At 54.3% G+C, this 20274-nt stretch overlaps 1 protein-coding gene across 7 annotated transcripts in view; it reads left to right on the forward strand.

The window, feature by feature from the left end:
* The window catches only part of Cntfr (ciliary neurotrophic factor receptor), a 37651-nt gene extending 17808 nt beyond the window's left edge, over positions 1–19843 (forward strand). For 5 of the 7 annotated variants that reach the window (XM_087897177.1, XM_087897178.1, XM_087897175.1 and 2 more), the window contains 8 exons: positions 2328–2412; positions 6509–6742; positions 13833–13950; positions 14115–14281; positions 15260–15423; positions 18445–18625; positions 18923–19091; positions 19200–19843. In XM_087897177.1, the coding sequence (XP_087753303.1) occupies positions 2328–2412; positions 6509–6742; positions 13833–13950; positions 14115–14281; positions 15260–15423; positions 18445–18625; positions 18923–19091; position 19200 (1119 nt within the window). In that variant the 3' untranslated portion in view covers positions 19201–19843. The remainder of the gene's footprint in view (positions 1–2327; positions 2413–6508; positions 6743–13832; positions 13951–14114; positions 14282–15259; positions 15424–18444; positions 18626–18922; positions 19092–19199) is intronic. The other 2 variants (XM_087897180.1, XM_087897181.1) reach the window with 1 other exon arrangement.
* The last annotated feature ends 431 nt before the right edge of the window (positions 19844–20274 follow it).

The raw sequence follows: 20274 nt of genomic DNA on the forward strand, positions 1-20274 counted from the left end.
GCCCGGCCCTTACAGTAACTCATCGGGCTGATGGAGGCGACTTTGATGAAGAAGTCTCCCCTCCCCCTGTGGGGGCCTGAAAGTGTGTGTGTGTGTGTGTGTGTGTGTGTGTGTGTGTGTGTGTGTGTGTGTGTATGTACATGCTGGGGAGGATGCATGTGCGCCTGTCCTGAATATCTTCCCCCTCTAGCCTGAAGGAGTAGGGAGCAGAGGTTTCCCCCTCCATGCTCTAACCCTCCCTCTGGATCTACCCTCTCTGTCCACTCTGCTTGCCTGCCTACCTGCCTGCCCGCCTGTGTCCTGGTTCTCGTTCCCAGGTGGTGGTCAGTGAACTGGCACCAAGGCAGAGGATGTAGGAGAAAATCATGGACAGATGGCAGAGATGGAGGGGGAGGGTCTAAAGGTTACTTTCCAAGGCTGCATGAGGGTTGTCGCAGGGGGGACCAGGTAGGATTCCAGCCTGTCTCTTTCTCTAGAACCAGCTCTGAATTCTAGCTGACTGAGTTCATTTTGTCATCTGCTAGTTATGTATCTTTGGTCGTTGTCTTAACCTCCTAGGCCTAAGGAGTGGCTGAAAATGAGGCAGGTTGAGGGTCATAAGGAACCTGGCCAAAAGGTAACCAAGACTCTAGGAGTCACCATTGTGGAAAAGGGGTCAAGATCACACCGTCAAAGTATGCCTGTCGCTATGACCATAAGGACAAGCAGGCTCAGAGGAGTTGAACAATCTGGGGATGGGTTAGCATAGCAGAAGGCAAGTGGGAGCTTTTCCCGTAAAGGAGCTCCCAGGAAGTCAGGTTTACTTCCACCCTAGTTCCATCAGCTAATGCCCACCGTTCCCTCCCTGGTTATAGCTGTGGTCTCTCTCGCTCTTCCTCTGGGTGTCTCTGGCAGCATTTCTGATGCTATCTCTGGCTGTGTCCCTGACAGTGTCTCTGGCAGTGTTTTCAGTGGTGTGGATACTTCCTGACTGAGCATCCGGCTGTGGCTCTGGTTCTTTCTCTAGCTTTTTGTCTGAGTGTATGCCTGTTTGTGTCTAGCAATTTCTCTGCTTGTGTGTCAGAGTTTCCCTGGCTGTGTTTCTGACGGTGTCTCTGGCACTGACTGTCGCTGCTGCTGGTGTCTTTGCCTGAGCGCTTGCTCTTCCTCGGCTGGGGTCTGGCTGAGCAGCTTGCTGTGTTGTTGGCTGTTTTTGGCTGCTTCCCTGGTGGTGCTGGCTATTCTCCGATCACTTCTCTGTCTGGTTATCTGGCTGTATGCACCGTTCGATGCTCTCGCTTTCAGTTCTAGTGTGGAGCTGATTGTTTGGGGCTATGTCTGGCTGTTTGGGCAGTGTTTCTTGCCAAGGTCTACCGTGAGGCTGCCTGGACCTGACAACAGCCATGGTTTAATATCTCATAGTATCTGCTGGAGTCTGTCTTTGGGTCTCTGCTTCTGCATGGTTGACAGCCCCTTGGTTTCTCTCCTTGCTTTGCAAAAGGGAGGTTATCACACTGAGAGCCTGTCCTACAGGAAATGGTTATTTCCCTGCCTCAGATTTGAGCATGTGCTGTGGTGGGGAAATTGGACTGATTCCAGGGGCAGGACGTTAAGTGGGGGGGACCATTAGAGTCTGCCTGGTTTCTGGGGACATGTCCTGGATGTACTTTGTGTACCTACATAAGTACATGTAGACACTGATTCTCCTGGGCAGGGGGGTCCCTGGCTACTGAGATAAGAACAGACTTCATTTTCTTTTGATCATTGATAATACAATAAAGCCAAAGCTACCTCTGGCTTGGCTAGTGTGACACTGTTTGTACCCCGAGTTTCCCAGAGCCCAGTAGAAGTCTGGGTGGAGGCCAGTGATAGATCCAAGGGGCTCTTGAACATCCAGGTTTCGGGGGGGGCTTATATTCAAGGCAATTTGGAGAAGTACAGACCTTCAATTAAGCTAAAGCATCGCCCTTGCAGTTTGTGGTATGGATACCTAATTAGCTAAGCTCACTGGTAGAGATATGTTTTTTAATTTTGAAGAATGGCCCTGGCATTACCGATGCTCTATAACTCATCCGTGGTTGACTACATTCTGCAGTCAGCACTCTTATTGAATGACAAACCACCGTAGCTGTCTTCTACCGTTTTAGCAACCCCTTCCCACGGGTGCCAGTATATTGGCTTCCATTGCTGGAAAGGGGACCCCGAGCCCCACTAAGAAGGGTGCTTGGTGTCAAGGTGCCCCAGCCCCAGGACTGAGATTTACCAGCCTCCCGAGCAGCACCCCCGGCCCCACCAGGGGGTTCCCGCCTGGGCTGATGCTGCCCCTCCACATCCATTTCTCCCAACAGATGGCTGCTTCTGTCCCATGGGCCTGCTGTGCTGTGCTTGCTGCTGCCGCCGCCGCTGTCTACACCCAGAAACACAGTCCACAGGGTGAGTGTTTGGGAGAGCTGCTTGCCAGTTCCTCAAGAACGGTGCATGAGTCTTTGTTGGCACAGTCGCACACGGATGCCCCCAAGAATCACACTGCTGCACGGCTGCACGGTCACACACGCATCGCCCAAAGGACATGTAGTCATGTGATCGTGATAAGCAGGGTGACCCACTGATGACTCGTGGGCCAGCCCTCACACCCACAGTCACACCGTGGATTGTCATATGCTGATTGTGTCTCTGGCTTGGAATAGTTTGTTTTGTAGGGAAGGTAGAGGATGCAGGCAGGTGGGATAGGGCTTGGGAATGGAGGTAGGGGCAGGGCCTCTGGACGGTATTTAGGTAAATTTTGCAGGGATGTAGGGGGCATTTAAGAGACTAGACAAAACTGCTGCAGGTTACTTCCTGATGTCATCTTTATCACAGAAGGATAGTGACAGAGATTAAGACAGGTGAGAGGGGGCTGGTGCACTAAGGGTGGGCCCTGGCTGAGGCGGGGGGGGGGGGACTGTTGCAGCTGGGTGATTGGTCGATAGCTTCTCTACCCATCTCCCACCTGTTTGTCTAGTGAGGTCTGAGTTCCCATAGCTTCTGCTGGGGAGCCATGTGCTCTTTTAACATGACTATCAGTTCTTTAACCAGCCACCCTGAAGTCTGAACTTGAAGTCTTCAGTAAGGTTTCTCATGTTTCTCCTTGGGTGGGGGAGGCAGACGCAGAGCATGAGAAGGGAGTAACTCCAGGCATTGAACAGACCTTAAGGACTGTGCACCTCTGTCCTCAAGACTGTAGGTTGAAAGGATAGTGGGGGTCAAGGATTCCGTGGCCTCTTCCTTCTGAGACTAGCAATTGAGGCCCAGAGAGAGCCCAATCAGTCCCAGAGCTCCTGGCTGGGTCAGCACAGGGCCTGCCAGGTGCCTCTGCTGTTGTGTGTAAAGATCTCTGCTTACACGTCAAGGCAGGGCTGCGTATGGCCAGGGCCCTGGCAGCACATCACAATTCAGAGTGTGTGAGACTTCTTTTGTGTAGGGGAGAGCATGGCTCTGTTGGGTGTCTCCGTGCGGTTGTGTCTTAATCGGCTGTGCATCACCTGGGTGACTGCCCTTTCAGGCGCTGTATCATTGTAGTTGAGACTATACCTTGTTTGCGAGAGCACGTATTTCTTCATATATTTTTGCCCTTGCTGAGATTCACCCTGTCGATGAGACCCTGTCCCTGTGGGTAACCGAGCCTCTAGGTGATGACTCCCTTTCCATACATGCCTGTGATCTTGCATAAGGTGTTCCCATCCCTGAAAGGGCGTAGTGTCCTTGTGCGACTGAACCTGCGTGTGACTGTAATCTTGTGATGAGCGGCCGCTGTTGCTTTCTTTGTGGGTGACTGTCCTCCTCCTGCATGTGTGGTGATATGAAGTTGCTTAGGACACCCGGGGGGACTATTTCCGGCATGTAGTCCCTATGTGAATCTGTGTGTGCAGGTGTGAGGGAGCCGTCAGCTCTGTCCCTCTGTGTTCTCCGTGTCCATGACCTCATCCTGTCTCTGTCTCTCATCCTGGCTTCTAACAACCTTTTCACAGCTGATTCCTTTGGAGCGTTTGTCACTGCGTCAGGGCCAAGAACCCCATCCTCCCCCTGCTGCTTGATTTAATTTCTGAAATGGACAGCACATCAGGAGGGGCACCTGCAGGGCTGTCCAGAGACAGGCTATTAAACCAGTGCCATTTCTGAAGCTGTTGCATGGCCATGCACGGCCGTGCGTATTGTTGTTGGTAGTGAAATGGTCATCATGTTGTGTCGCTCCTGTCTCTGCACCGTGGCCTGCAGTTGCCTTCTGCGGCTGCATGGCTCTTCTGCCCTTCCTTTGTCATTGCTCCCAGCTTGTGGCTCCATGGTTTGGTTTCGAGGCAGACAGTGTGTGATGGGGGGAGAGTGTTCGTCCACTGCTGTGGCATTTCTTGTCAGATGTTTCCTCCTCTGTGGCTGTGCCACCCCGCCCCAGCACTAAAGGGCCATACTGCGTCCATGTTTGTTCCGAGCGGCTTTTGGTCAGTGTTGATGTGTTGCCGCTGGGACCCTGATGGCCACGCCCCCTCCCCAACGGTCAGTTTTCAACCTCCTCCTCAGGCAGCTGGATACAGAGTCTCTGTTGGGGGGGCTGTGTGGAGAGAGGGGCTTGGCATGTTTCCTGGAAGCTCCAGGTTTTTGGAAAGGAGGTTGGAAGGGGGCTCAGTGGCCGGAGCTATTTGATTGAGGGGGGGCTCAATGGCCTGAGCCTTGGACACTGGGCCTCTGATCAGGGGGAGGCCTCCATTCAGCCTCTGGTCCAGCCTCACAGCTGTGGCCTCCAAGGCCCCCAGCCACCGCCCTTCCGCCTGTTCATCCTCTGTCCCAAGCCCCACAGACAAGTGGTCAGGGCTGGCTCTGTTCCCTGCTTCCCCCTCCTCTGGACAGGGACAGAGAGGCTCAAAGAGGGGCAAGGCAGAGACAGACAGCAAGGGACACAGACCTGGAGACACAGAGACCCTGGCCAGGGAAGGGCAGCAGCAACAAACTGGACAGATGTTCCCGCCCAGAGGAAAGCAGTCCTGGGGAAGGGGGCTGCGTTGAGGAGGGTGACTGAGGGGCCCTTGAGGGGTCCCTCCCCCTCCCCCTCGAAGTCCTGGTGGTGTTAACAAGTCTAATTAAGAGGCCACTGACCCAACTTAATTGGCTCGTTAACAGGAATTGCCTCTGAAAATCCCCCAACTCAGCGGGGTGGCTCTCTGGAGGGGAGACGTGAGCGAGTGTTAATGAGGGATCCCGCAGCCCCCCCCCCCCCTGCTGCCCCTTCCTCCTCCCTTCTTCCCTCCCACCCTCACTACACAGATCTGGCTGGGATGAGGGAAGCATCTGTCCTTCCAGGCTCAGGGGGCAGGAGGTGGGGGTGTCTGAAGATTCCGATTCTGCATGCCTGCCCCTCCGCTGCTGTCTGGAGAGCTGCCTCTCTGACTTCGTCCTGCTCACTGCCTCCTCACCTGGCGCTGCCTCCTGACAGGTGCTCCCTTCTCCCTTCCGAGCTCCAGTCTCCTGGGTTCAGTCCATCACGCCTTGGTTGGCCTGGGCTGCCAGGACCAGGGCAGGAGTTTGGTTTTAGTTCTGACAGGCTCCTCCTGGGGGCAATGGAGGAATGGACAGAGCACTCCTTCACTTCCAGCCCTCACCCCACCGCAAGCGGTCTCTGCTTCACAAAGTTGACAGTTGCCAGGAGTCCCCAGGGCTTTCCTTCTTCAAGGCCTGCCTGCTCTTCCCTGCTGCCGCTGCCCAAGTCCTGGGTGGTTAAGGTGGGGGCGGGGAGCTTGTGTGGAGTGGACCGAGTTGAGGGTCAGAGGAGCGGGGAGACTAGAAGAAAGATAAGGGAAAGACAACAGGACAGAAAGACAAGAATGAGGGAGAGGAATAAGGCAGAGAAAAGAGTTCAGGAGGGCCACCCCCTACACTGTTGTAATGTCAGTGAAGGAGACAGACCTGGAGACATAGACTTTGGCAAAGGGAGAGTGACAGAGGCAGCCAGCAGGACAGATGTTTCAGTGCAAAGAATAGTGGTCCTGGGGAGCGATGGCCCGGGCTCCTTGGTGACAAGACGTTAGAGTCAGCCAGGCAGAGGTGGCGCGTGCCTTTAATCCCAGGACTCAGGAGCCAGAGCTATCTTTGAATTTGAGTCTAACCTGGTCTCCAGAGCAAATTTCAGGGCTCCCCCCACTCCCAAAAGAAAAAGAAAAAGAAAGAAAAAAGAAGTAGCTATCGTTGTTAGTTAGCGTCATAAGGGCCAGAAAACCCTTGTAAAAGATGCAGAATCTGAAGAGGAACCGAATTCTCACTAAGAACAGATCCTTCCAAAGCCGCACAACGCCTGCCTTCCCTCACCCCACAAAGAGACTGTCTCCTGTGCATCCCAAAGTGAACACACTCACACACTTGCACAGCCACAGCAGAGTTCCGCACAGGCTGTCCCTGGCCTTCTCACTCCAGCCCCTTTGGCCTCACCTACCCATGTTCTCAGGGGGTTGTCAGGCAGGACTCTAACCTGCGCCTTTCCTTTCTGCCCTCCCTGGCCCCACAGAGGCACCCCACGTGCAGTATGAGCGCCTGGGCTCAGATGTGATGCTGCCGTGCGGGACTGCAAGCTGGGACACAGCTGTCACATGGAAGCTGAACGGGACAGATCTGGCGCCTGACCTGCTCAATGGCTCTCAGCTGGTATTACGGAGCCTAGAACTGGGCCACAGTGGCACGTACACCTGTTTCCACCGTGACTCCTGGCACCTGCGCCATCAAGTCTTTCTACATGTGGGCTGTAAGTATTGCCCTGGGCTGTGACCTCTTCTCGGATGCTTTACCTTCCTGTTGGGAGGGAAGGAGAGAGGCTGCAGCCTAACCTTTGCTTTCTGACCCTACCTAACCTGTCCTTCTTACCTGAATCTCATTGTGCTCAATGAGTCCAAACCCTGGCCACTTTATATAGTCTACAGATATTCATGAAGGTCTTTAAGTCCCAAAGTCCTTTTGTTTCCTATGACATAGTGGGCAGAAGAGGGCTGGCAAGGCTTAGTGGGTGGAAAGGGATCCTAGGGTCACAGCTCTGAGCTGGAGTGGACTCCCCATGTCTGTACCCACAGGAGACAGTCAACATGCTAGAGGGAAGGAGATAGGACATAAGGTTATTCCACGTAGGAGCAGCTGGAAGGCCCCAGGGAGGGAAGAAGGCTTCCTATGGTAGGCAACACATGGAGACTCCAGATTTAGAAGATACATGGGATCAGATTTATTTGTTTTTCTTTTCTTTTTATTTATAGTTTTGTTGTTGTTTGTTTGTTTGAGACAGGGTCTTACTATGCCGCCTTGGCTGGCCTCAAACTCACAGATATCTGCCTTCCTTTGCCTTTGCCCTTTGAATGCTGAGATTAAAGGTGTGCACCACCACCACCCCAGCTGGAAACATCGTTTCTGACCGAGAAGTGACCAGGCCTCAGAGTCACTTGGGTTGATGGCTGTGGAGGCAGGGCACTAAAGGAAGTGACAGAGTCCAGATCACGGTCCTGGTCCTGGGAACTGGCACATGATACGGTCGCAATCAGGTTCAGACAGTGAAGGGAAGTATACTGGAGGGGATCAGGCAAGGGCAGAAAGGAGGCCGTAGAAGATGCAGGAGACACAGTGAGGACCTGGGACCAGAGGATGGAGTAGAAGACTAGAGATGTGGGACCTTCAGGAACTGGTGGAGGTGGGGAAGGCTGGAGAATTGGGGGCGGAAAGGTGGAGAGGGCTGGTGGCATGGTCACTGACACGCCCGTGACAGGAAGGAACGAGAGAAAAAGTATGTTCTGTTCGGGCAGTGTTTGGATTTGGGTCTCCCTAGATTCAGATTGAAAATGAGACCCTAAAGACAAGTATTTTATTTTGCAAGGGATAGAAACCTCTTAAAGAGTGGGAAAGAGACATAGAAAAGGGAAGTGGTTATTTAATAAGAAATGAGTTATCAGGAAGATGAAATGGCTCAGCAAATAAGCGCCGTGTCTTCCAATTCCTGCAAACTGTCTTCTGGTCTCCAAACATACATCCTATGGCAAGAATGGACACTCCCCCCCACATACACTAAATGTAATAATTAGAAATGAAGAGGATAAGTTATTAGTAGGCATAATGGCACATATGTGCATTCCCAGCACTCAGGAGGCAAAAGCAGGAGAATTGCAGGTTTAAGGCCAGCCTATCCATCTGGTCATACCTCTTGTAGAAAGCGGGGGAGGTTCAGTAGGGTGGTGTTGTCTCTTAATGACTGGTGACAAGAGTCACCAGTGAAGGAACTCTGGGTGTGTGACAGAAGAGGCATCCTCCGAGTTGTCCTCTTGAGAAGTAAGGAAACTTAGAATTCTTAAAAATAACTTATTTATTCTTATTTTATGTGCATTGGTGTTTGGTCTGCAGGTATGTCCATATGAGAGAGCCAGATCCCCTAGAATAGAGTTACAGACAGTTGTGAGCTGCCATGTGGGTGCTGGGAATTGAACTCGGGTCGTCTGGTAGAGCAGCCAACTCTTCAGCCCTGGGAACTGGAGTGTTTAACCCTCCCCTGCCATCAGTGATAGAGGATTCTCCTGGCAGAGTCTGTATCTGAGCTAAAGAGTCAAGCTTCTTTGGCCTTGTCGCATTTGGATTTAATTTACCCCACAGCCAACAGATAGTTCTTTTTATTCCCTGGAAGCTACCTGGGAACAGGCCCTTGTTCACTGTCCGGGGACCAGTGTGGACAGCCATGCGAAATGTTAGTCTGAAAAGTTGTTCAGGAATGACCACAAAAAATACCTTCACTGGGGTTGAGTGAGGTGTGAAAGTACATTAGTGAATATGTCCTTTCCCGTGGAAAAAGCCCTTTTTTTTTCCCAAGATGGTTTCTTCTGTGTCCTGGAACTTGCTGTGTAGACCATACTGGCCTCAAACTCAGAGATCCATCTGCCTCTGCCTCCTAAGTTCTGGGATTTGAAAGGAAAAGTATCAGTCAGGACATCCCATGGCCAAGTTCTCAGGGCAAAGAAGATTTATTTACTCCAGAGGAACAGAGGGGATTAGAGATGAAGGCAGGAGAGAGAAGACAGGGCAAGGGGAAAGGAACAAGGGAGGGGGGCAGGGGTATTTGTCCTGGGGAGGGGGGAATTGCCTCTGGATAGAGGGGACAGGTGTGGCATATAGGAAAATGGTGGTCTATAAAGGTACAGGGGAGCCAGGTGTTGATGGCGCACGCCTTTAATCCCAGCACTCGGGAGGCACAAGTAGGTGGATCTCTGTGAGTTCGAGGCCAGCTTGGTCTACAAGAGCTAGTTCCAGGAGAGGCTCCAAAGCAACACAGAGAAACCCTGTCTCGAAAAACAAATAAATAAAGGTACAAGAGGAAACTGCATGTTAGGATGAGGTGTCTAATTGGGCATGTTAATTAAGTGAGCCAAAGGGGGCTCTGATTGCTAGACTCTAGTACTTAGATAGATGAATCTTGGCCAAATAAGGGAATGGATCTCGGGGGCTAGCTTCAGAATGTAATCTAACAGTTTTTAGCAAGGCAGAGGGAATTGAGGAGAAGGGCAGGGTCTGCCAGAGCCACATACTCAGTTGGTCTAGAGTCCCTTCAGGATTAAAGGTGTGTGCAACTACTGCCTGGCGGCTGGAAAGAAATCTTTTCAAACTTTTTAATCTGAAGAAATGACGGTCAGACCTGATATTTTAAGTGTGAGCCAAAGCTGGAGTGACCCCTGTTGTCCTTATGGAGAAATGCAGGGCCAGCTCAACCAGAGCATCCTTGGTTTAGCACAAAGTAACAGTGGAAATCAGATTAGCTCCAACCCTTACACTGGAGAGAGGCTCTTGTCCTCCTCAGTTGCCCACTCTCCTTATTTCTCAGTTTGGCTCCCCAAATGATGCAGAAAACTGGTGGTAATGACTGGTGTCTGGTAGCCCTTAACTTGATTTCTGGTGCTGTGATCTTTGAGAGGCCTTTGGAGGAAACCTGAGTTTTGAAGTAACATCCATAGTCTTCACCAATAGGACATGGCCACAGCATCTCTATTGTGACCAGGGTCCAGACCATTTAGATCTCCCTTGCCCTTGCCCCTCGGGGAGGGCTGGGCATGAACCGGTTGTAACATTTGTAACAGGTAGTTATCTCTCATTGCCTTATTTCCGTCTAGAGGAACGGGCTATTAATTAGGATCATCTTGGTCACTGTGTAATAACAAGAGACAGAATTTGACAACGCTCAGTATCCAGGCGTTCTTCTCGCCACTGCCCCAAGGGCATGGCCACACTTCCGGTGGTTTGTGGGTCCTTCAGACCGAGAATTATTATTTAATGTTTATCCTAAACATATGTGATCTTTATTTCCAAGCCTCCAAAAGGACTTGGTCATAGCAATACTCTGGTGGAGGACTTCCCGCAGGTGAACCCCTTACACAGCAGCAAGGCAGAGCCTGCGGATGTGTTAGGAAATGGGATCACAATGTTCCTTTTAGGAGCATCCTTTTTTTGTTTACTGGACACTGCCTATCATTCCGATCTTAAGCTAAAACAAACCAGAGATTAAAATAATTTTTAAATGGACAGTTTCTTGTTCGGCCCCTCCCATCAAGAGTCACCAGAGAGAAGCTCCTGGTTCAGCACCGCTGCCCCCAGCTCTGTTTGGCCGGGAAGGAAAGAGTAGCTCACGGGACTGTGGTTAGAGATGTCAGGGAGAAGTGCGTGGGAGGAAAGAGGGGGTGTTTGGGAGTCCAGAACTTGGGGTCCCTCAAGAGATCCCACAAGCAAAGGTTAAGACAGGCCATGAGCCTTGAATGCCAGGCAGGAGGAGTGTGGGTGTGGTGTGGGCAGGGCTGCAGTGGAAGGGTCAGTGCGCCCCACCCTGGCCTGATCTGGCCTGGCTCAGGGTGTGGGCAGCCTGCCTCTCCTCTCTAGGCCAGCGGGCAGACCTCATGCGTGCTGGGGGCTCCAGCCCAGGCGGGCTGGCTAGATGAGAGGAAAAACATGCGGTTTGGTGGGCTGGACATGGAAAAACAAGCCAATTAGGAGGAAAACAAACAAACCCCAGGCCAGCAGAGGCACACGCACACATGCACACGCACCCGGCCCTGTATGGGACTCAGACACAGTCCCAGCTGACACAGTCACTTCGGCATCTCAGGCACCCCCGCAAGGGGAGACGTAGGCTGCCTGCGCGTCGAAGAGCAAGCTGCATACCCAGGTGGGGCGCTGTCCTGTGTGTAGAGGAGTTTGCTCAACCTCCCTGACATACTCTCACATCAGGTTCAGCCCTTTTGTAGACTTCCTGGGAACTCGGGGTATCTTCTCATACCCTTGGTTTGAAAAGTACACACAGAACCAGGTGTAGTAGCGCACACCTTTAAGCCCAGCACTCGGAGGCAGAGGCCAGTAGATCCCTTGAGTTGGAGGCCAGCCTGGTCTTCAGAGTCAGTTCTAGGCCACTCAGGGTTATGTGAGACCCGTCTCAAGGGAGAATAAAGCACTCAGTCTTAAGCTTCGTCACATCTACGGTGTAGCTGGCTGGCTGTGTTTCAGGCACAATGACACACCGGGGACGTTAAGATGCCAATCCTTGCCCTCATAGACAACCTCTGACCAACAGTCTTACCCCAGGTTAGCTTGTCCCACACAGCCTCCACCTTCCACTGCCAAGAGCTGCACGTGAAGCCCCCTCGCAGCCACAGTGACTTAAAAACAGGTTTCCCGAGCTTACACTCAACAGCAGGGCCTCCCAGTCCCACACTGTCCCACAGCCTCACACTTGGTCTGTCTCTGCACCCCCATCCCCGCCTACCCGGCCCCTCAGCTGGGCTCCAGCTGCAGCAAGTCAACTCCTTTTCTTCCTTTTCTTTGTTTTTCTTTCCTCCTTTTCCCTCTGAGAAACCTGGTCCCTGTCAGGGAACCCAAACCCTCCTCTTCTCACGGCCCTGGGCCAGGCAGGAGTAGCCAGATGACAGACCAAACCCCTGCTCGGCCCCTACCCCCTGTGACCTGCCCATTCAGGGAGGGGAGCTGGTTTGAGGGGAGGACAGCAGGGTGGAGATAGGTCCCCCTGTCCAGTGCCATGGCCTGCTCTGCCCTCCACACCCCGGGCAGGCAGCGGGGCGCTGACTCTGCAGCTTCACCCCCCCTCCCCAGCGCTCTTCTCCTTTGAAGCTGGGGGTAAGGGGGGGCGGCAGCAGGAGCGGGGAGTGGAGGTTTCTCAGCGACCTCAGAATGTCCTTTCCTCCTCGAGCCTGCTGCCAACTCTGGCCTGGCCCACAGGCCCCCAGAAGGCACTTCCTGTGTCCTTGGCCACCCCCGTGCAGCACTCTATACCCCTGGGGCAGAGAGGGCAGGAACACCACAGGCACACGGATGATGTGAGAGCAACACACCACGGGCAGGTTCCCCGGGAAGGGTGAACCGGGAAAGGTGGTGGGCAGATGCAAGGCCTCTGTGTGCTCTCGCCTGCTCTGCCCGCTGTGTCTCCACCTGGTGCCCTTCCTGCTCCTCATCTCCTCCCGCCCAGGCGGGTTTATACTCCCGGGCTTGTGTCTCAGACTCATCCACATCTTCACACAGACTTCGCATACTACATGTGTGCAGGAAGTCACCCCAAATCATGGACACTGTGGAAACCTCAGCTCCCTGAGGGTCACCGCAGCCAGCCTACAGACGTAGACACTCCGCTTCACTGTCCCTGGCCTGTTGAGTTACCCCCTCCCATTTCCTGTCCACCTGTCAGGCAGGAGGCGGGGAGGGGAGAGGCACAGAAGGGAGGTGTCAGTGTCCCTGGGGCCACAGACAGACATTCCTTGCCTGGGTCAGATCACAGAGGCTGCCTCCTTCCAGGAACTTGAGCCGCCTGTCCTCACGCCTTGCCCAATGCCTGGGCTAAATGCTCACAGCAGCAAAAAAAAAAAAAAAAAAAAAAAAAAAAACAAAAAACCCACAGACAACAGAAAGAACTTCCCCCAATGTAGTCTATGGGTGAGTGATACCTTTGTGAGACGCATTTCAGTTCTGGTTTTCTGTGTGAGCTCAAGCAAAACAGTGTCCTCTCCAAATGTCCTTATTCCCAATTGAGGGCGGCCACCGATCCTGTCACAGACTTTCTCAAGGTGGCAGAACATTGGGAGCCGGGAGCCGGGGTGTGTGTGGGGAAGCCCACCGGTGGAGCAGCGGCTGTCTTCCAGCAGACACTTTGTACACATAAATATTCACATATGGCCGTGCGTGACCAAGAGCGACGTGGACGCTTTATGTTACCAGTCACTCCTTTGTGTCCGAGAAATGTGCTCACGTGTGCTGGTACACGCAGATATGTGCACGCGTGGACATTGCTCGTGTCTAGCCAGCTTGTACTCCTGTGCAGCTACCAAGTCTGTCCTTACAGCAGTCCACAGACGGGAAGCCCAGGAGAGGGGTCTCTTCTCCAGAAGGTGCGCAGGTCACCCTGGAGGACCGCTGGGACCCCTTCAGTGTCCAGGGTGCTTCTTTGGAAGTGAGCACATTTGTGACAGGAGACATGGGCGGGGACAAGTCCCTGAGACATCGCCTCCGTGCTGTGATTGATGAGCTGGGACTCGCAACCCCCTCCCCCTCCCCACCCCCACCCTGCCGCCCCCTCCCCAGTTCCTGCCTCCATGGAGCAGGTGTGGGGGGGAATCCTCCACACAGCCTTGTTTTTCTTTAATTAAACATCTGGCTCTCTGTGGCCTGGGAAGCCTCAGACCCTTGCTGACAGCGCCCCCCCCCACCTTTGGCATCGATGATAGGTAAGGGGGGAGCGCTGGGGCTCTGGGGCCCACCTGTCCCCAAACTAGTACAGGGGACTAGAGGCTTCAGGGAAGCCCTGACCTCCGTCTCCTCACCCCTAGTGCCGCCTCGGGAGCCTGTGCTCAGCTGCCGCTCCAACACTTACCCCAAGGGCTTCTACTGCAGCTGGCATCTGCCCACCCCCACCTACATCCCCAATACCTTCAATGTGACTGTGCTGTGAGTAACTGCGCTCTTGACCCGGTTCAGCCCTGACCTTTGACCTCTCCCTCTCCTCATCACGTCCAAGACCCCAGCCCAGCCTTGGGGCTTCACCTTCCCCCAGCCTGCCCCAACCTGACCCTTGATGTTGGTAACAGTACCTGGGCCTCCTTCCTTTCCAGGCATGGCTCCAAAATTATGGTCTGTGAGAAGGACCCAGCCCTCAAGAACCGCTGCCACATTCGCTACATGCACCTGTTCTCGACCATCAAGTACAAGGTCTCCGTAAGCGTCAGCAACGCCTTGGGCCATAACGCCACGGCTATCACCTTCGATGAGTTCACCATCGGTTCGTATGATGGTGATGGGGGGTGGAGGGGGAGCTGCTGCATACTCTGGGATGCGAAGGTGTGTCAGAGGTGTACATGAGCGTGGAGGGGATGTTCGCGTGTGCACAATGGCATAAACATGCCTTCGTAAGCACCCATGATCTAGCCTTACCCGCAGGGCGGAGACTTCTCTCTCCAGCGGCTCTTTTCGTTGTCTCTCTGGCTCAACAGAACGTGCAACGGGGGGAGGGGGGAGAACTGGGCCAGACTCCTGTGCAGCTGCAGCCCCCCCCCATGCTAATGGCTTCCTTACGGTCTGTGATAAATGAGGCGTCAGTACAGGAGACAGGAGTGGGACAGACACTGCCCTCACCCACCCCCTATCCCATCCAGACCCTCTGCTTGCCCTTGCCCTGTGCTAGACAGGTTTTGCCTGCTCCACCCCATCCCAGTCAAACCCTTTATTGGTCTCTGAGACTGTCTCTTGCCTTCCTCTACTCCATCTTCCTCACGGTGGGTCCTCAGACACCACCACCATCACACCCCAGCTTACCTCTAACCCACAGAGCATCCCCAAATCTAGACCCTAATGAGGGTGTCCAATCTCAGTTTAGAACTGAAAAGGAAAAAACTGAGGGACATTTGCCGGGCTCTGGTGTAAGAGGGAAGATCTGGGTGGCGACAGAGGGGACGGGTTGTCTCTGTCCTTGGCATCCTGGACAGCATGAGGATGGAGCTGTGACAGAGGTTGGAACGTAGGACGCTGGTACCAAGAGCTGGTGGCTCTGACTGTAGCGACAGCCAGGGATGATGATGGGGAGGTCGGAGCTGGTAATTAGAGGGCTGTTCATTGCCATTGCCAGAGCTGACAACGGGAACGAGGGATGGTGGCTGTGGCAGCGTCAACGGTTGGCAACAGAGATGGAGGATCAGTGGCTGGAGTTGACAGTGTTGTTCCCAAGGATTAGCACACTAATGAAGCAATGTCTCCCTAATAGTGAAGCCCGATCCTCCAGAAAACGTGGTAGCTCGGCCAGTGCCCAGCAACCCTCGTCGGCTGGAGGTGACATGGCAGACGCCCTCAACCTGGCCTGACCCCGAATCCTTTCCTCTCAAGTTCTTCCTGCGTTACCGGCCTTTCATCCTGGACCAGTGGCAGCATGTGAGTGTCTGGCCTTGCCCAGATCCTGGTGCCCGAGTGTGCAGTAGGGTGAGAGAGGAGACTGCCCCAGGGAGTGACCCGATGGTGGTCTAAGAGGCTTGCCACGGGGAGAAAGGGTCCAGGTAGGCTTGGGAAAGTGAATGGAGCTGAGGGAGGCGTCCTCATCAGAACCTGTCTTTCAGGACTCCCAGTGGAGGGAAGGCATGCTTGGAGGGAGGTGACAGGGTCTCCTAGCCTGTTCCTGATGTCCCCTATTCCTAATTTCTGACTGTCAGTCCTGTCCAGGTGCCTCCCATCCCACAGCGGGTCTATGATGGACCCAAAGACCAGGATGGCCCCACCCCTCAGAGATCGACAGATGGGCCCAAGGGGTTAGGACCAGACACTGTGGTCACATTTGGTCTAGGGGGTGAGTTTAGATCATGATGTTATTCAGGCTCCAGAGTTAGGCCTAGTTTAAAGGTCAGTTTAAGGTTATAGGTCAGGTAGTAGCTTGGACTGGAAACCAGACAGTGGACAAGGGGCAATATGGGATAAGGCTATGGTCTGGATATTGATCAAGCCAAGAACTCTAGGAAACAGCCAGGGATGTGAAGACTTCTGGGTGTTCTCATATTGAGAGCCCAGGGCCTATTCGACTGTGGGCACTCTGGGTGGCCCTTGAGCTCTGGGCTAGGACCATTTGGGAGTGTTGCATGAGGCAAGCCAGCCTGTCTGCTGGGGTCAGCTTGAACCCCCACCAGAATCCAGTGCCATCTCCTTATGCCTTTCTCCTGTCTGGCCTTTAAAGTGTGTAATTTGATTCCTAGGTGCCTGTCCTGGTTGTAGGCCTGGCCCCCACAAAGGCTACTCACGTGCTCCCTGACAGAGTCCGGAGTCCCTCCTGCCTGGCCAGCTGCCCGCGCCTAATGCATTGCTAATAACCAGGGTCTGGTTTCACAAGCCCCCTCCCCCGCTAACGAGCTACAGGCAGCAGCTCTGCGCGTCGCAGTGCACACGCCTTGCAGTGGACCTGGCACACTGCCCACCACACACACGGGAACATGCACACACACACACGTGGCTCCCAGCAGGAACCATGCTGTGTACATGTGTGGGACCAACATGCCAGGGACCGTACATTGGCTTGTACTGTGGGCAGAACACACCTCTACACTGAGAGCATGCATATCCTATGGCACATGTACCCTAGTCCGTGTCTCACAGTCATTGGAACAGGTTAGATCTGTGGCTCTTTTCAGCTTGAGTTTTGTATAGAACATCTTCCCTGTCCTTGGTTTTGGGGAGTAGCAGGTGTGTGTCTGCAAGAGGAGAGCAGAGGAAAACACCATTTGGATTTTCGGGGACGATGTAGCTTAGGAATATATAAATAAGAATAGGGATCAGGAGGTAAGGCAGAGGCTGTCTCAGCACGGATGAGGGGAAGGCAAGAACTGGAACCCAGTGTGGGTCCCTTTGCCACCTTCTGTGGCCCTAACTCCACCTAATCAGTATCTGACATTTACAGCTGGCTGGGGAGAAGGTCTCAAGGCAGTGAGTGGCAGTGACAGCGACTGTTAATTGAAGAGCTCTTCTCTTAAGGGTTAGTGACAGCCTCTCAAGGAGGGTCCAGGCCTAGGATTGTCACTGCCTGGAGATCATGGGCAAAAAGCATAATGTCATGAGTCCACCAGTGACCTACCCACCTTGGCTCTCTCCTTTGTTTTTGGGGAGGTCTATAGGCCAAGAAGGAGGGAGAGGTGAGCTAATCAGCCCGAGGGGATCTTTATAGACAGAGGAGACTGTGGCCCCACCTCCATGCGAGGAGGACTTTTGTGCCCACCCATATTCCAGGGCTGGGAGTGGGATTGACTGCACCAGGGTCTGGGCTTGAGTGTTTTTCAGCATGACCCTGACCTTTCCCAGGGTCTCCAGCATCAGGATCACAGGGGCTTCCTGCTCTACATGGGCCTGCTAGCCTGTGGATAGGTGCACGTACACGTACATGCACACGCACGCACGCACGCAGGCATATCACAGACCAACACGTCAGGTGGCCTAGATCTTATTTTTCTGTGGAGAATATTGGAATGGGAACCAAAGGCCCTAAAGCCAGACATGGCCCAGAGCAGCCCCCTCCTTCACCCCCACCGCCTGCCCCTGTTTACGAGGCGGCTTAATGAGGCAGCGGGTGCTGCTGAGATGAACCAGAGCCCAGCCTGGGCCTGGGAGGAGCGCCGGACAGGCAGGCCGCCCTGGAGAGTCGAGGGGAGACCAGGAGGATGAGGCCAGCAAACGGGGGTGGGGTGGTGATGCCATGCCTTCAGGAAGGAATGGAGCAGCAATCCTGTCACCCTAGGGGCAGAGTGATAACACATGGAGCCTTCCTGGGAGAGGCCCTGCTGGAGCTGGGTGGTGGGTACACTGGTTCCGGGCTAAAACCCACAGTGACAGTGTCAGCTGAAGCCTGATTGGCAGTCTCTTCATAGCTTAGTCCTAATTATAACGCTAAGGTAGACCTGTCATGAATACCAGTTTATGGATAGGGACACAAAGCCAATGGAGGCTAAGTAGCTTGATTTCCAAGTTAGCAAGAGATGGAACCAAAATTTTATCTTAGGCATCTCTCTAGTATCAGTGCTTGTGGCCTTTCCCCCATGGCTCCCCGAGGGAGGTAGCCTACCAGCATGCTGCTCGCTGTTACCCTTCCTCTTGGCACCACAGCATCTTGGACAGCAGCATCACGGCCACTGAGCAAAGTCACTCTGGGAGCCTGAGGTCCCCTCCTCTAAGCTAGGTCTTCTTCCAGATGTCTTTCCTCTCCCATAGACAGTAAAGGTTGCTCATTATGGCCCCTCTTTCCACAGGAAGCCCTCACTCCCTCCAGGGATCCATTCACGTTCCCCTCCCCGGGTGTATCTTTGCTTCTTTTGGTGCGTGCGTGCGTGAGTGCGTGCGTGCGTGCGTGCGTGCATGTGTATGGGGCTCACTTGCGGCCCCGCAGGTGTCTCTTCTTACCCCGTCCCATGACCGGGCTTGCAGGTGGAGCTGTCAGACGGCACAGCGCACACCATCACGGATGCCTATGCTGGGAAGGAGTACATCATCCAGGTGGCCGCTAAGGACAACGAGATTGGGACGTGGAGTGACTGGAGCGTGGCTGCCCATGCCACACCCTGGACAGAGGAGCCACGGCATCTCACCACTGAAGCCCAGGCCCCCGGTGAGCCTGCCTGCCCCCTGCCCTGTCCTGTGCACACTCCCACCCTCGAGCTCCTCCTGAAGCACAGCCTGAGATGCATCCTCCCTGTCTGCCACAGACCCACCCATCTGCCCAACACCTGTGTTCCTGGGTCTTGTTCTCTAGATGTCCTTGGTGGGAGTTACTGGATGCAGTGGTCACCTATGCGCCTTGGGAAGCAGGATGGGTGGAAAAGCAGGGACAATGTACCTCAGGAAACCCCAGCTCTGGGTGGGACCCAGTCCTGGCCCTGCCCTGAGTTTCCCCCATGCTCCCCAGAGACCACGACCAGCACCACCAGCTCCTTGGCACCCCCACCCACCACGAAGATCTGTGACCCTGGAGAGCTAGGCAGCGGCGGAGGACCCTCCATACCCTTCTTGACCGGTGTCCCTGTCACTCTGGCCCTGGCTGCCGCTGCTGTCACAGTCAACAATCTCCTGATCTGGTAGGTTGAGTGAGGCTGGGCTGCCGTGGAAGGGAGGGGCCTTAGGGACCTCCTTCCCAGCCTCAGCCCTCACCGCCCCCCTCCCCTGCCTCCCGCGTGTCTCCCCAGAGCCGGGCATCCCATGAGGACATGCCAGAGCGCCTGCAGAGGAGCAGGAGGCCGGAGCTGAGCCTTCAGACCCCGGCTTCTATTTTGCACACGGGCAGGAGGATCTTTTGCATTCTCTTCAGACACAATTTGTAGAGACCCCGGCAGGCCCGGGCCTGCCGTCACCTAGCCCCACCACACCGAGCCGGCCCTCCTTTCTATCCATGGAGGAGGACCATGCAGCTAACCCACCCACCAAAGACCCCTCTCATCTTGCCCCCCTCGGGCTGGACCCTCCAACGCCAGCGACTCCCAGGAGCCCTTGGGGGAACCTAAGGGGAGCCCCCCATATCCACGGTTTTCTCCTCCTGCCCCAGCCTCCTGTCTGTCCCAGGGTCTCTGTTGCCACCATCAGATTATAAGCTCCTGACACTGGGGGGGCCCAGCCATCCCCCTCCCCCCAGTGCCCACACTTTTCAACCCCCTCCACCTCTGCCCCTGTTTTGTACGATCCTCCATTGACCCTTTCCTCCCCCCAGTATTTAATGTCCTGTCAGTCCCTTCTAGTCTGACTCAATGGTAACTTGCTGTATTTGAATTTTTTATAGATGTATATACAGGGGTGGGGGGTAGGGGTTCTCATTAAACGTCACCATTTCATGAGACCTTGGAACAGAACCGCTTTGGAAGGGAACCACTCTTCTGAGGACCTCTGTCCTGCAGGCATAGAAGGAGAGAGAAGCCAGGTTGGGGAAGGTGGAAAACGGTTCAGCCTTCAGGCCACAGTCAGGTGCCCTGCTTCTTAAGGGCTTGGGCTTCCTTGGAGCATGCATCCAAGGACAAACTTGTGCAAGCTGGATCCACGTTGGGTACCAGTCACTTGTAGAGGCTGCTGAAGTTCTGGCTGGCTGCTTATGGATCATCCCCAGTGATACCTTCTCGAAGTGCCCAGATAAGGGGCATAGTCCAGATGGATCAGCAGGGATTCAGCCAGGCTACAGAGGTTCAGAACACAGTCTCCTGGACCTGGCCAAGCAAGAAGGCAGCCTGAAGGCAGAGGCTTCCCGGAGCACGGATAGGAACTCTACCCGCTTCA

The sequence above is a fragment of the Myodes glareolus genome, chromosome 16, assembly GCF_982192425.1.
Source record: "Myodes glareolus chromosome 16, mMyoGla1.1, whole genome shotgun sequence".
NCBI lineage: Eukaryota > Metazoa > Chordata > Mammalia > Rodentia > Cricetidae > Myodes > Myodes glareolus.